The 15,739-nt window shown below is 42.2% G+C and overlaps 1 protein-coding gene across 3 annotated transcripts in view; it reads right to left on the bottom strand.

The window, feature by feature from the left end:
• MYO10 (myosin X) overlaps positions 1 to 15,739 on the bottom strand; it is a 144,587-nt gene that overhangs the window by 24,970 nt on the left and 103,878 nt on the right. For all 3 annotated transcript variants that reach the window (XM_015854415.3, XM_085537835.1, XM_085537836.1), the window contains 2 exons: positions 2,127 to 2,251; positions 1,857 to 1,971 (listed from right to left, as the gene is read on the bottom strand). In XM_015854415.3, coding sequence (XP_015709901.2) covers positions 1,857 to 1,971; positions 2,127 to 2,251 — 240 coding nt within the window. The remainder of the gene's footprint in view (positions 1 to 1,856; positions 1,972 to 2,126; positions 2,252 to 15,739) is intronic.

The following is a 15,739-nucleotide window of genomic DNA, read 5'->3' as shown; positions in this document are numbered from 1 at the left end:
TGAAATGAGAGTGGTTCCGTATTCAGGCTGTCTGAATACTGACAGGCGCAGATCTGCTGTGCTGGGTACATACCTGGACCAGGTATCCCTCACAGCCAACCAGCATCCTGCAGACAGACTGCTTATAAGCTTACAGCTGGGCTTACATGCCGATGGACACATTCATCAGCTGGTTTTGTTTTGGCTTTAGTTTGGTTGGTTGGTTTGAGTTTAGGGGGACAAAACTGATCATCACAAAACTGATGAAAGGCACAGTTCTGAGTTTTAAACGTGGTAGAAAGGGACTTGATTTTGCAACTAGTTACCAAACACTAAGGAACATACAGAATCCCATGGAAATTCCCAGAGTTCCACTCTGCCTGAGATGCACTGGGCAGCTCTTTATATACCTAGTTTTATTCATGTATAAAATAGACTGTGAAGGAAAAAGCCTTTTCTTTCTCTCGGTGGGCAATCTTCCTTTGCTCTGCACATGTTTGCTTTAAAAGCATCCCAAAATTCTGTCTGAGAAAGGCATTCAGCTACTTCCTGAACCAAAATAGATGTTGAGCACATACTATGCTCAGGCTAACACATTTTCCTGAGCAGGTGCAATGCAGCTTGTGATGTGAAAACAAGAAAATTTCACACTCAAGCTGAATCACTGCAATGTTGTTACTATTCCTCTTAAATCACAAAGTGCCCCATAGTATGCTCAGTCTGAAACCAATGCCCCCTTGTTCTCTTCAACAATAAGCTATTTATGAAGACTCTTAAAAATGCACACACGGCTCTGGGGGCAATTATCCCAGTCCCCAGTATGGGAGGTTACAACAGAGCTCTGGTTCCTGCTGAGATCCCGCCAAGCAGTTGCTTAAAACAATTTGGAGTCCTCATAGATGTTATTTTGCTAACACGCTAAAGCCATGCCCAGGGTTGGTGAATAAGTACTGCTGCATTTGCAATAAGGGGAACCAACATCTAGCTTTGTCTGCTATACTGTATGATTTGCAAGCCATAGTCTACAAAAATGGGTTGAAACGCGACTTCAGTTGCAATCAGAATATCTCAGATTTTGTGTCCCAAAATAACTTTAAAACCATCAAATCATATTTCCCAGCATAATCTCTGAGACATCTTACATGTGTCAAGGTATGCTGTTTGTAATCCACTCGCCAGTCCTTTGAACCACGTATTAATAGTCAGGAAATCTCAGATCCTGCGCTAAGGAACCTTCAAACTTGCAAAACGAGCTTGTAGAAACAGCTGGATTGTTTTGTTACTCCAAGTTACACTCTTCTAATAAAAACAATGTGAAATTCTTTTAAAAAGAAACAAGTGACAGCAAGGTTCACACTGCCTGGCAGGACACATATAGAAGTCTAATGTACCTCTGAGAACTCCGAGACCGGGACAAGCAAGCACATGTGGAGCCCAGCTCTGCTGTACCAACACTGACTGCAGTCCCACTCTGTGACTTCCCCTGCAGAGCAGGTGCCAGACAGGTGAGTTCACTGGAATGTAGAGAGCTCCTCATAGAACAGAGCACTGCCTCAAGGGCTGGGGGCTTGTCAGAATTCCAAAATCCAGCAACCATGTTCTACATTCTGATCCTCACCAGCGCTCCTGTCTGTGAGTCCACCCAAGTGGGCTCTTTCTCTATGAGTGAAATGTAGGTTCAAGTACCTCAGACAGCAAATTCCTTAGCACAACTACAAATTACTTACAGGAGTCCCTAGAGCATCAACAAACAAGCTCACCTTCCTTTAAGGCCAAATGTAATTACCATTACAACTACACTTCTGCAGCTGTGCAGTCAAAATCCCTTCAACCTGGTATAAGCAGTAGCCACAACACGTACAGACAGATTATTTTACCTTATTTTTTCCAAGCTGCCATTCAGTACTTGTGTTGTCATACAGACGAAGGAGGACGGCACATCTCTCATTTAAGTCTTCTGGCAGAGTTAAGTTTCTCATGAGAACTTTATACCTGGCAATCAAAAAATATTTATTGCTCCATTTAAGAGATATGTTCTATTTTAACTCTATTATTTTAATATATGATTTTTACATCGTTCCCTCTACATGAGAACGTTGATTGATATCCATGACTCACACCTGAAGTGCCCGTTTCATCGCTTTTACCTTTTATAAAAGTCTTGGAAGGGCCTTCGGACTGGGAAGCCAGCCCTCCGAATCCTCACAGTCTCCAGCATCCCAGAGTATCGCAGTTGGTTGAGCACCACTGTCTGATCAAACTGATCCGGCATCTGAAACAAGCAAGTATTTGAAAAAATGTCTACTCAAAGCATTGGAAATGTTTTCACTTCTAAATAGCCAATAAGTAAATAAATAAATAAAATCAGCTTCTCTAAGTTTCGCTTGGTTTACGTGTCATTCTTCTGGGATTGTTTTTCATTGAGAAAGCAGGCAGCCCTAGCCACTCTGTCAGGGAAACCTTCGAGTGCAGACCAGCTCTGCTCCTGCTCTCAGGAGCCTTCCAGTCTCATGCTCCAAAGCCCTCAGGTTACCCTGTGCTTCAGCCATGTCTTGAGATAAGGCAGCGCCAGCCACCGCCACACAAAGTAGCTCATGACAGTGCTAATCACCACCTGCAAAATGCTGACAGTCCCGACGCTGAAGTAACGCCACATGTAAATGTGCCCTAACTCACAAGCCCAAAGGTCCACTCGAGCACTCTAGTTTACCCTCCTGGACAGCAATTTGCAGGATTAGAGGGCAGAGTTTAACACTTTGCAAGTGAAAGTTTGGAAGGCAGGATTTCATAGTCACTGGCTTGTGTTAAAGTGAAGTAGTTCCCACCACAGCCAGTGCAAGTGCTTCAGCTACAGAAATGAGAGCAAGATCAAGCCCTGAGCAACTCTAAATCAGAGGACTCTCCCATTATTTATAAACTGGCTTTCATCAAGCTTCTTTTTCAACCTGGCAAATAAGTGACTCCCTAAAATCTGAACTTATCGGAACTAATTTCATGAGAAGACAGACTCAAAGTTAATTAAAAATATTCCAATTTTTTTTTCATCTGCTTATGCACAGAACAGAATACTAGCAATGTTAGTCATCTTAACTCTCATTTTCTAGCTGGGTAGCTTCTAAAATACTGATGCACTCCCTCCTTTAAGAGGCAGAATGTCTACAACAAGGCATTGTGATCCTTCCTGTCATTGATCTCTTTTAGGAGCAGTGAGAGATAGATCACTTATCCAGTGAGAAGCTCACTTCTCGAGCTGCAATAACAAACACCTCCTGAGCCCTCACCATTCCTTCCATAGCAAAATTCTGCAGTCCCTTCCTTTGGAACAGGAGCTGAAAGTCATATGGAAAAACACTGTGTTCTGACCCTTCCTCCACAGTCCAAAGTGCTGAACAAAAATGCACATAATTTGTGGTTTTGAAAATGCAGCCGGTCCCAGTACTGAACCCTGCCCTGCCTGGGGCAGCTGGTGCTGCAGGGCCTGATCCAACCTGAGCAGGAGAATAAGGACATGGAGAAATTCTGCCATCAAAAGCTGCTTCTGCTCACTTCTGAGTTATGTGCATGGCATCCAAGGAAGCCCTGGAGAGGTGTCAACTCTTCACCACACTGGCAGCCACAAGGTTTAGGTTCTGCTACAAATCACAGAATTGCTCGGGCTGAAAGAGACGTTCTTAAAGACCCTCCAGCCCCACATCCTTGCCATGGGCAGAGCTGCCACCCACTAGATGCGGCTGCTCAGGGTCCCATCCAACCCAGACTTCAGTTCTGGGAAGCAGCACCTACAGATTCTCTGAGCAGTCTGTCAGTGCCTCACCATGATCTCAGTAAAGAATTTCTTCCTAACATCTAACCTAAGTCTCCTCTTTTAGTTTAAAGCCATTCTTCCTTGCCATATCTATCAGGCTGTGTAAAAAGTTGGACCTCCTCTCGCTCATAAGCCTCCTTTAAGTACTGGAAGGTCACAACAAGGTCTCCCTGGATCTAGCCTTCTCTTCCCCAGCTCCAACAGCCTGCCTCCATAATGTGATTTATCATTTTATTTCTGAGCCTGCATATATTAATGTTCTAGGGGAGGAAATGCCTCCGTGAATGATGAAAAGACACTGTAGTTTTCTCGATACTGTGTTTAACCTGGATTTTGCCGACAATAGTCAGGTACGCAATCAAATCCTCGAGCTGTACTGCATGGACATATGGATGCTTATATTGAAAGCACTGATACTGTCATGACTGGAATTGCCAAATCTCTCTCTGTTGGGGACCACCCCATGGCAGAAGTGAGAGAGACCAGCCTTGCAAACCCACCATCCAAGCACAGGAACACACAGCCTGCCTCTGCACAGGTCACCAATGGTTCCCCAAAGGAAAGGACTGGGCAAAGATGCACATGCTAACCATGAGAACAAAATATTGATTGTACAAGCCATGTCTGATTTATGCCACAGACTGACACAGGTCAATACATCTTCTTCAGTATCTACTTTTTTTCATTCTTTTACCCGTACTCTTGTTGGCTCAAAGGGTAACACTACCCAGCAGACTCGCAAACAAATCCACATTCTCAGTGTGGCAAGGCAGAGGTGTGAATGCAATGGATCCACCAGAGCCAGGGAGAATTTCAGTGACACTGCAGATGTCTGTTCCTGCTCATGGAGCTCAGGGAGCCAGCTGGCTGCTCCACTACTTAATCCTTTTAACACCAGCCCCCGGCACCTCAAGAGTCAAAAGTCAGCCACAATGCTGGTTTGAACATTCATTTTTTTTCCTTTTAATTCATTTCCACCTACGTTTTGATCCACAAGGGAAGAAAAAACATTTTCAAGACTTTTTTTTCTGGCGAATACAGAAGTCAGGCATTGCCCTGTTCTGTCACTGATAGCTGAGATGTCAGAAGCTCACATTTTGGAAGAGAAGCATGAAATGCTGCAAGAGCTGTTAACATGGTATCAGCAGGGCAACATAGGAACCATTGCCATTTTAATTACATGAGCATATCCCTTCACTTTCCTAAGGAATTATTTTTAATTACTGACAGACATGTGGTGGCATTAAATTGGAGGGTCAAATCTTGCCCTGGTGTATCTCTGCAATTACATCCACAATAAATTTGGCTGCTGTGCATAAACCCGGGGGCAGAGGTAAGCAATACGCTGGACTCCTACAATTCTCATTCTGGAGTTACCAGAAGAAACAGATCTCCCATCACCCAGAGGGCTTTGGCTGAGCCATCATAGATACTTCAGCAATAAGGAGAGCTGCCGCCGGTCAGGGAGGGAGCCTAAACACAACACACTAAAATGGGAAACTATGGCTGCAGATACATCCACAACAACCACAATTAAATATCTGCACAAAGGTTATTTAACCTATGGAGCTGAGGGACAGTCTTGTATCTTCAGAATTCCTGTGATAACCACAGCAATTTTCAGGCTTGTACTCAGGTAGCATGGAGGTCTGATAAACATTTGTCAGTGTTGTTGCAAAGTGGACTTGTTTCACACACACACACTTTGGAAGAAATTGTATTTTTTGGAAACAATACAGATGCCATAAAGCAGAATCGTAACCGATAATAAAACACTATCAGATTCACATTGTTTTGCAATGTAAAGATTAGAATTGCTTGCTGTGCAGATCAACCTTATAAAAGAGAAGGCAACAGATGAGGAGCTCAACCAATTGCCTTCATGATTTTTGACAGAGGAAATAAACTTCAAGACAGTTTTGTTTTCATAGATATTTCCCTTTAACCAAAGAACGGCAGCACTAGACCACTCTGACGCACTAAATCAAAAGACAAAGGCTACTGACTCTCGTGGGTCAAAGTCACATTTGGGCACTGACCAACATGTATGTAGAATTTCTTAGGTTTTTGATAGCTAAGATTTAGGACTGTTCAACATGATAAAAGATTTTGTTTGTTTTTTAATTATTATTATTAATATTTCTTGTGGTGCACTCTTTTATAGCACAAATTGTTATTTCACATTTCAAGAATCAAAGAATCCAAGAATGGTTTGGGTTGGAAGGGACCTTTAAGGACATTGACTTCCAGCCCCCTGCTATAGGCAGGGACACCTTCCTGTAGACCAGGTTCTCAAATCCCCATCCAGCCTGGCCTTGAGTGCTTCCAGGGAGGGGGCATCCACAGCCTCACTGGGCAACCTGTTCCAGTGTCTCACCACCCTCACAGTACAGAATTTCTTCCTGATATCTAATCTAAATCTTCCCTCTTTCAATTCAAAACCATTTCCCCTCATCCTGTTGCTACCTGCCCTTACAAAATGTCACTTGCCAGCTTTCCTTTAGGCCCCCTTCAGGAACTGGAAGGTTGCAATAATGTCTCCTCAGAGCCTTCTATTTACCAGGCTGAAGAGCCCCAGCTCCCTCAGCCTGTCCTCAAAGGGGAAGTGCTCCAACCCTCTGATCATCCCAAAGTCTGTGAATTCACACTGTATGGCAGTGTGAATCAGGAGTAGAGTGGAATCAAGGCTTTAATGTGACCTGGAGCCTGTGCAGGCCAGACTGGCTCCATACACTGCTAAATAACTGCTCTGATACCCTGTGAGCCTCCTGAAGGGCAAAGCTGCTGTCTAATACCACAATTAGAAGAAGCCATTAGGACAGACATCTAATTTCTATGCATAACTTTAATTATAAAACAGTTCCTTAGATTAAAGTCTGGTGGAGGTCAGAAAAAAAGCATCCCTTTACCCTGGGCAGTGCCATCAGTGGAGGCTGCAAGTGAATAAGATTACACACAACTTCTGCTGTTCTACAGGTTGTTTTCTCCATTCAAACTAAGATTACAGCTGACTTTCACCAGTCAGACATCCTTTTCCATCCCAGAACTACTGACTGCCTCAGTACAGCCACAATAATGATGGATCTTGTTCAGGTAGGAGGAACTTCACAGAGGAAGACAGATCAGAAGGTAAAAAGAAACCCTCAGAAAACAAACAAAATAATCCTCACAGTGTCTTGTTTATAGATTTCTCTTTGACAACTCGTGCCGGATGGTATCAGTTTGACGCCACATCTTACAAGCTTTGATTTTCTGTGCTTATGCAAGCATGGAAGACAGATACAGAGTTGGTAAAGATGAAGAATAGATACAAAGATATGAAAAAGTAATTTTTCATTTGAAAACCAATAACTTTTCTCACTCTATTTCTGCTCTTCACTTCTAGAATGAACCCTTTGCCAATTCTACTCTGGAAAAAACAGCATGAACTAAAAGGAGGTCAGTCTTCCCCTGCTTTGCAGTTACCTTCTGCATCCCAAAGTGCACTGATCTCTTTTTCTGCAATAAAATTACCCTGTCTGCACAGGGGGGCCTATTAAACCAGATATTTCTGAAACAGTCCCCCATGCTTCTCTGATCTCAATCAGTACAAGTGAAAACTCACACCAAGCTTTTCTCCCAGATGAATGTGAAATGTGTGAATAAATTAACTTATAGTACATAATCCCTCTGAACTGATAAGAACATTTTGTCATGCCCACTGTTTGGCTTTTAAAACCACATGACGCTTAGTGGTTCTTCATCCATCCACGCAACTCGGCAGCCTCTACTTATGCCGAGGACTCAAAACAACCTGACAGAAGAGGAAACAAAATGCCTGTGGTATCAATAGGAAAACAAGTTGCAAAGGAAGGACAGGCAGGGGCTGGGGCATTCTCTCTGTTAATTCAAGAGACTTGAACTGCAGTGCTATGTTGGTCACTGTCTTGCCTTGAACAAACCTCTTCACCACTCTACCCCCAGCTTCCCCAGCCACACATTGTTGAGGTGCTTGTTCCATCAGCTTTGATGGAATCCTCCTATACAATAGAGTTTCAACCCCATAACTACTACACTGACAGCACAATGAGAATGGAAACCTCTGTGTGTCTGGAGCATCAGTCTCACTCATCTGAGAGCAGGAGCATTTCAAAGAAAGGCAAAGAAAATAATCCCTCTATGGCCTTCTCAAGCACGCACACTACTGTAACCAGAAGAGATTCAGGTCAAAACAGCAGCACATGTGATGCTGGCTCTATTTTTGAAAGTGTTCCCTTCCTAATCCAGAGCGTTTATGGCTATATAGACAAGTGCCCTAAGAGTACAGGAGAATAAAAACAAAGAACATGTCACAGCTATAAAGTTTTCTTCATATTTCCAGTGCATGGCAGTGGGAAGTCAAGGAATATTTGGATAAATATTAAATAACTGAATATTTTGTACTCCAAAATTCTCTGGATAACGACACAACTGCCAAAAAAAAAAAAAAAAAAAGCAGGAAAATCCTATAAAAAGTACCAACACTGCTGGTGGTAACTTGTAAAGACCATGGGAATTGCTAAGTCTATCCTTACACCTCAAGCGTTCTCCTGCAGACTCCAGGCCGGATTTCACTGCTCACTCGATAACGATATAGTGCTTTATTTATATAATCTCTGCAAGTCTGAACATGAAAGTACTGCATTTACCAACAGCAAGTGTTTACATGATTAGTTGATCTTCTCTTCAATTCCAGCTACTGCATCTGGCCTGCATGATTCATCTTCCAGCCCAGTACAGCTCAGTTTAAGTGACAAACTGAAATCTCACGCTATAGCTTAGAGATTCAGGTGTTAAACAGTTCTGCTGTGTGAATGGAACACAGCTATTTTAGAGTTCATCCATTGTTCTGAAACAGTCAAAGGCGGAGAATTAATAAATTCCTAAATAAATTAAAGTATTTATCTTCTGCCTGTCATCCAGCTTTACTGTACAAGCAAGGGTGTCTCAAGGATATTTTAATGAAAGCAATAATTTCAGAGCTATTCAGCAGTACATTACCAAAGTGACCCTTTGGCACCAGTGTTTAGGGATTTCAACTGGGTCAAGACATGACTGACTTAGGACCACTGACAAAGATGTTACATTTCAGGTCTTGCCAGTCTGTAGCAAAGATAAGAACTGGAACCAGCTCGATGATTGGAGGAAGGCTGCTCAAATGCTTCTGACCTGCTTGCTGTGATTTCATGCTTTCACCAGCAATATTCAAAACCTTGCAATCCTGGAGCTATTTAAACTACTAGCCTGTGTCACTGTTGTCTTGCATTTCAGAGTAATTTTCTTCCTGGTTGGTTTGTATGAACAAAACGCTACCATGAGTAAACACACATCGGTCGCTTTGTGAACCTTCCTTTCTGAAGGTATCTGAAGACAGGATTTGTCCACTTCTCTCAATAGTGGTGAATTGAAATCCTAGAGGAAAAGTAATTTCTCACAATTACAGTGTATAATTTCTTGTACAATTATTAAAACCTCATGGAATAGGAACAGATTGTTAAAGGCACACACTTAAATACTAGAGATGTCTAAGTTATCTGAGTAGGCTTAGAGCTATCTGTGCAGGAGTTTTTAGCTGAAGTGAGTCTTTGTTGCTTGAATACATTATTTAGAGTCCATTGAAATGCACAGCAGGTCACACAGGCCATTTGTCCCAAAACAGCGCCTACAGGACCATCCATGTGAAACAGACGATTAAAAGCATTTGGGAAAAGAGGGATTTAAGATTTGGAGCAGCTCTGGCAGGGTCTCAGGGCACTGACAGAAGGTACAACTCACAACAGATACCCCCAGCTGGAATTCTTCATGGACCCTCCTTCCCCACCTGTGAATAATCCATTGCCATTTCATCTGAGGTCAGCCTAATTAAAGCCTCCAATCCCTGCAGACTAAACCCCAATCTGGCCTCATTCTCCTCACATTGTGATCAGTCAGCAGGCTTCTCCTGAAGAGAATCAATCAGGCTGCCTGATAGCTACACACCACCAAGGAGCATACTGAGATGTACTAATTACAAAGACAGCTGTCCTGCCTTACCAACCCAATGTCAAGACAGTCAACGCCAGCTTGTTGCAATGCTCAAGAGAACAAAGCCACCTGCCTATGTCATGCACTGCTCCATGTCTGCTGGGGCTGCATACAAATAAATTGCACAAGGTGACATCCTGACCCTCCAGGTCAGCAGGGACTCCATGGAACCAACACAGACTAAGACTCCACCCATATTCTGTTTTTAGTGCTTTCAACATACTTTTATTCCTCTGCACCAGACTCTCCAACAATGCCCTACAGGTTGTTTGTGGTGTTTTTTTATTTGACACCATATTGGCAGGCCAGTCATGTAAGTTCCTTTCTTTATCTAAAAGCAGTAAAAGAATCCTTCTGTAATGTGATTTCTTCTTGACTGCATGGCACAGATCACGGGGATTAGACTAAATGATGTCCAAAGGTCTTTGCCAACCCCTGTGATCCTGTGATTAGCTATTTCTAAGTATCATACGTTTACTGCTGAAAGACTCAAAGGTTTATCAGGAAGTAAAAAATTAAGACAAAAATAATTGAAAGAATCTGTTACTAAAATAAATTTCATCTTGCATGGCCAAAGCCTGACAGAGTTGTAAAGCCTTGTCCTGGAACTATCCTTCTAAGAACCTACTGCTGTCTACTTCTAACATCTACCGCAATATTACTAAAAGTAATCTCATACTTCAATATGTGAAGTTCTTGAAGTAGCTAGGTTCTGGCTGAAATACAGCGTCACTTCAGCAGTACATCCCGAAATAGTACTATGGATAACTTGTTGCCACTGTTTCAATTCTCCTTGCTTTCCCTCAATGACAAAATCAAGCAGCCCTTTCTCAGACTGCAACTCCACACAAGATGATGTAGGAGCTAACATCGCATTCCTCTGAAGGACAAAAGATGCCAGCTCATAAAGCACAAGGAGAGCCAAAGAGGAACCATAAATCGAAATGACACTGCATTGCTCTGTGTTTCAGTGCTGGGACACTGACTTGCCACTTTCTCTTGGTCTGGTCACACACTATTCCTTCAGGACCACATGCCCGAATTCCATTTAGGATGTGAGAGCCTTCTGTTTGTGGGCTAACCTGTGCTTTTAATCTATGAAACTGCTACTGAAATACAGCACCTAAACCTGAAGTACAATAAAGGAAGATGCATAACTGGAAAGCATTTAGAAAAGGGCCATGAGAGTAAAGACCAGACCAAAAAAAAAAGCAGTGAGGGTCTTGAGTAAGAGCCTTGAGGAGCTCACCAGTGAGAGAGCTGCGAGGTCTTGATGGTACTCTGCAAGTACCTAAAACAAGAGCATACCTTCAACAACAGTTTCTAAAACACAGCAGATAAAGACACAGTGAGGATGAAAATCAATGGAAGACATATTCAAATGAGAAGGCACAACATTTTTTGCCACTCTCTGTACTCACTGGAACAGCTCGCTTGTGGTAGTGGGACCCACTAAAACCACCAAGCACAAAGAGAGTACTGGGCATCTTCCTTCTTCCAGCAGGTGGTTTTCCTGACTGCTTGCCATGCAGCTGGTTAGACTAAATGATCTCAGCAGCTCCCTTTCATTTGTGGATAAAACAGTTTATTTATTTAGGAAAGCTTAATGCTGCCTGCTTTAACCTTTGGTACTGGAACTCCCAAAGACTGACTTTGCATCGAAGATAGGAAGGAGACACACAGCTACTGACCTGCAGCACACGTCATCATCCAGAGCTGTGCTTCCCACACAAAAGCTTCATCAGGGCAGAAACAAGTTCATTTCTTATGCAAGTATTTGACAGTCCAGCATGGGAAGTTTGGCTGAGCTTTTACTGTGGCTGACTGTCTACAAAGACACAGGCTGCAGAACTGCACACAAGCTTAGATTAAGTCATTATAAATCCTTCACGTGTTTGTCACAAATTAACAAAAAAAATCCTTCACATCATCGATTCCAGTGTTAAAAAAAGGGAAAACCCTGCAACAACAATAAATAATAGATCCAAAAACTTAACAACTTAATAAAAATAGTTTGATTTGATTCTTTAACTAAGCGTGGAGTTCATGTGTTTGTTTTATGGCCATGATGGCTAGCAACTTCCTAGCTCAGTACCAAGAACCAGACTAAAGCAAAGCTAAGTTAGCACTTGATCACATCCTTTTTCAGTACTGGGGCCACAAGCAGTTTCTCTGATGTGTTTTGTGCCTGAATACTGTTTAATCCCTCAGTAGACCATAGAAGGCAGCTATGAAAGACAGAGCTGACGTAATGCAGTCATGCTGCTTTCTCAAGCAAGTAAACTTTAGAGCACACTTCCTTCTTTGAAGAAAAGATAGGAACTAAGAAACTGAGGAGTCCTCTTACTTCTTCATGTATCTAGTCTTCTGAGTGAAAGTCATTATAAGAAATTACCCAGGCTTCAGTCATAGCCAATACTTTACATGAGTAAATTAGGAACGCCATAAAATATTCTGCTGAGCAGCTTCGAGTTGCTGGGAAACCAGAGGTCAGGCAGCACTCAAAGGGCAGATTATTCCCATCTCGGCAAAGGCACAGGGCTCCATTCAGTGTGCAGCCTTGGCTCACTACAGGCTGCAGTGGCGTGCAACCCAGCAGCCTGAGGGACGAGCACCACTCAGCTGCCCCATGACCACTGTGGACCACTCTGCATCACAGCACCCCTTTTGTCTCTGTGTGGCACTTGCTATTTCAAATCATCATCAAGGGTACGCTTCCATCTGGAGTGCCCAGGACATCCAGGGGTTTACAGAGCTGTGCTTAAGCAGTGTTGCAGCCTTGCAGAGGTCCCGTAGATTTGCAGAGGGTTGAAGACCTGCTTTAAGTTTTAAAAGCAGGAAGAAACCAGTAAGACTGCAATTCTGATACTTTTAAAGTCTAGAAGGGAAATCAAAATTTACAGAAAGTTGTGAAGATCTCCACAATTAGCAGAGATAATCTGTCTGGCTGACATCAAGAGTCGCATAATGGTTCAGATAAATGACCCAGCTAATCCCATATAAGCAGTATGCGAATTACTTCTACTTCTTTTATCTCAGATAGCGTCAGTCTAACTTTGGTATTTCTCTTAGAATTTGGTCCTTCATACTTCTTCTCTTCTATCCTCATGCTTTTTTACACTATGAATTCAGGACTTGCCCTGGAGATCTACAACCAACCAGACAGCAAGATACCAAGGCCAAGAGAATGAGTGAATGTTTGAAAGAAAGGACAGAAAATAAAGGTGGCAGCTGTTTGTTCTATATGTGTGTATCACAGAAAAAGGCAACAAAATACGTTCCTCTTGGACTCCTTTGTTATAATGCAACAGATGCCCCCTCTTTAATTAAGACTTGGAAACACTCCTACGTAAGTTCTTTGATGTTTTGAAGAACCACATCAAAATCAAATTAGATTTATCTAATAATTCAGACTTTTTTTCCTCCTTGAACAAACAAAAAGCCATTTTACTGATTTCCTTATATGTTATCTAAACTAAAGACGGAGAAACTCTTTCCCCCAAACTCTCTTGCAGATCACAGCCACTTCTGCTGCCACCATCTGTGCATGTACACATACACACAGAATGAATTGTAATAGATGGTAAAAATGACATAAGCACCTAATTAAATTAACCTTCAACCACTTCAATGATTTCAGTGGGATGCCACTGTCCATCTCCACTAAGCATGCAAATGTTACATTCAGGGACGCTTATCAATGGCCCTTTGTTTTGCTAAGGCAAGTTCCATCTTTTCTTAGTGCTTCTTCTTACATGAAGCACGCTCTTTGTTGACTCATCTATTTTTTAAGACAATCCTGTGGAGAAAAGCTCTGCCCTAACTTAGAATTTTACAACCTGCTGTGTTACATTTAATTAAGAACATGGCTCTTTCTGTCATTTAAAACTGGATTTTCCTCTATCCATCTTCACTCTAATTAGAAAATCTGGAAAATACAATATTGAGACTCCCTGACCAGGATAGCATTGTAGACTGCATGTCACTGGAACAAGAGATGTAAAAAATTCCTTCTGCCTCTGCACAGATGACTCGCAACTTCAGTCTGGGTAGACAAGCGTAAGAGAGCTGCACATATGCCTCACTCGTCTTCAAAGCTGTGTGACAAGAGGCATTGTGGCTACAGGGACTCTATTACGTGCAGGCCAGCACATCCAGAGCAGCATAAATAACTAAAGCAAAGCTTCTGACATGCACTTAGAGCTCATTGAAGCCAATGAGATGCACATGCCCTTAAAGGACTCGGCTGATGTGAGATGGTCTGAGTCGTACATGCCAATGGTAACAGAGAAACGGCAATTTTTGATGTCTACACATTATTTTCTCCTCAGATAAATTCCTAGGCTGGCACTAAGTATTCAACAAAGCATAACCCCGTCATGTTTCATAATTTTTGCCTTTGAAAGACTACTCAGTTAATGGTAATGTAGCTCAAATGCTGGACACAATCCCTTTTTGGCTAAAGACGCACAAATTGCTTGACTGGCAAATGTTCTTTTCATGCTTAATCTGGGGCAGCCACTCATTTGAGAAAGCCGATGGCACTGAGGCTTTGGCATTCATTTGGCTTTCTGAAGGGAGATATCTTCTCTTAAGCTACTTTATCTTTGATCATAAGTTTGGGCTCCCCAACAACCTTACTGAATACATACCTAATATTTAAGGTTTACAGAGAGTAAGTTTCAGAAATACTGTGATATATCTCAGCCTGTTAACTCTGAAAATATCGTACAGCACTGAGAATTTGGCGACAAACTTGCCTTTTCTACACTAAACATTGTGCAATGCTCACAGGTGTGTAAGACAGTCCAAGGCGTCAGCCAAAACTGGAAACTTCTCAGTGGCCTGTATGATTTACACAGTGCCAAGCATTTCCTGGCTCGTACGCAGAAAACCTGGAGCTTCACAGAATGGAATGCCTAAATAAAGTGTATACTTGCCCCATGCTTGGGACTGAACAACAAAATGAAGAGCATACAGGAAGGCAGCAGAGTTTAGCTTCCAATCACCTCTGTAGCCAAGCTCCAAGGAGCCTTGGCCTGCTGTCCAGCTCACTACTGTTGGAAAGGGGAGATCGTCAGGAAGCTTGGAGGAGAAAGACCAACAGAAGCAACCTCAAACACCATCATGCTTTCACACCAAACTTCCTGTAGATTAGACTGATTACCATCACACAGACACAATTCAGCAGACATCCTACAACATAGCAACAGTGCAAGGAATGGACATGTCTCATTGTTTAGGCTTATAAACTGCCAAAAACCGCTAGATAAGAGATTCTGTGTGTAAAGTAGGCAACAGGCTGCTTTGATGCCCTTTCAGCAAATCTTTCCTATTTAAAATATGTTATGAGGCAATTGCAGATGCTCTGGAGTGTATTTAGTCCTCACTAATCTATCACAGAGAGTTTTTCTCCCATGAAGTCTTAGTTTGCAGTACCCTGTGATTAAATTAAGAAACGTTACATATATACATGAACACAGACACAATTAAAATAGAACAAAAAAAGTTTAAGAACTAACACAAATCCACTATTAAACAACATTACATTCTGCTCAACATAAATGAGGCTCTGAGGGTGCCTCTGACAATGCTTTAAATAGCTGTGACAGTGCTACAGCTTTCAGCTTCTTTCTATCAGCAATCCAGCTGTGTCAGCAAAAAAGACTGTTATGCTTCTATTTATGTCACAATGTGCACAGGTTGTAAATACATGTTTTTGAATAAGCTAAAAAAAAAACAAAAACAATGTTACCTTTTTGAAGCTATGCAGTTTTAGCTGAAAAATTACTAAGTACACTTAATTCATGTTCCTCACAACAAAAATACCTACTTTTTGATCTACCACCACTGTTACAAGCTGAGGTTTGAAAGGACATAACATCAGAGAGAGAGAGGAACCATCAGGACTGA

This window comes from Coturnix japonica, chromosome 2, assembly GCF_054131305.1.
Source record: "Coturnix japonica strain WE chromosome 2, WE-NBRP24, whole genome shotgun sequence".
NCBI lineage: Eukaryota > Metazoa > Chordata > Aves > Galliformes > Phasianidae > Coturnix > Coturnix japonica.
Note: the sequence above shows the minus strand (reverse complement) of the source record. Positions and strands in the feature narration are given on the sequence as shown.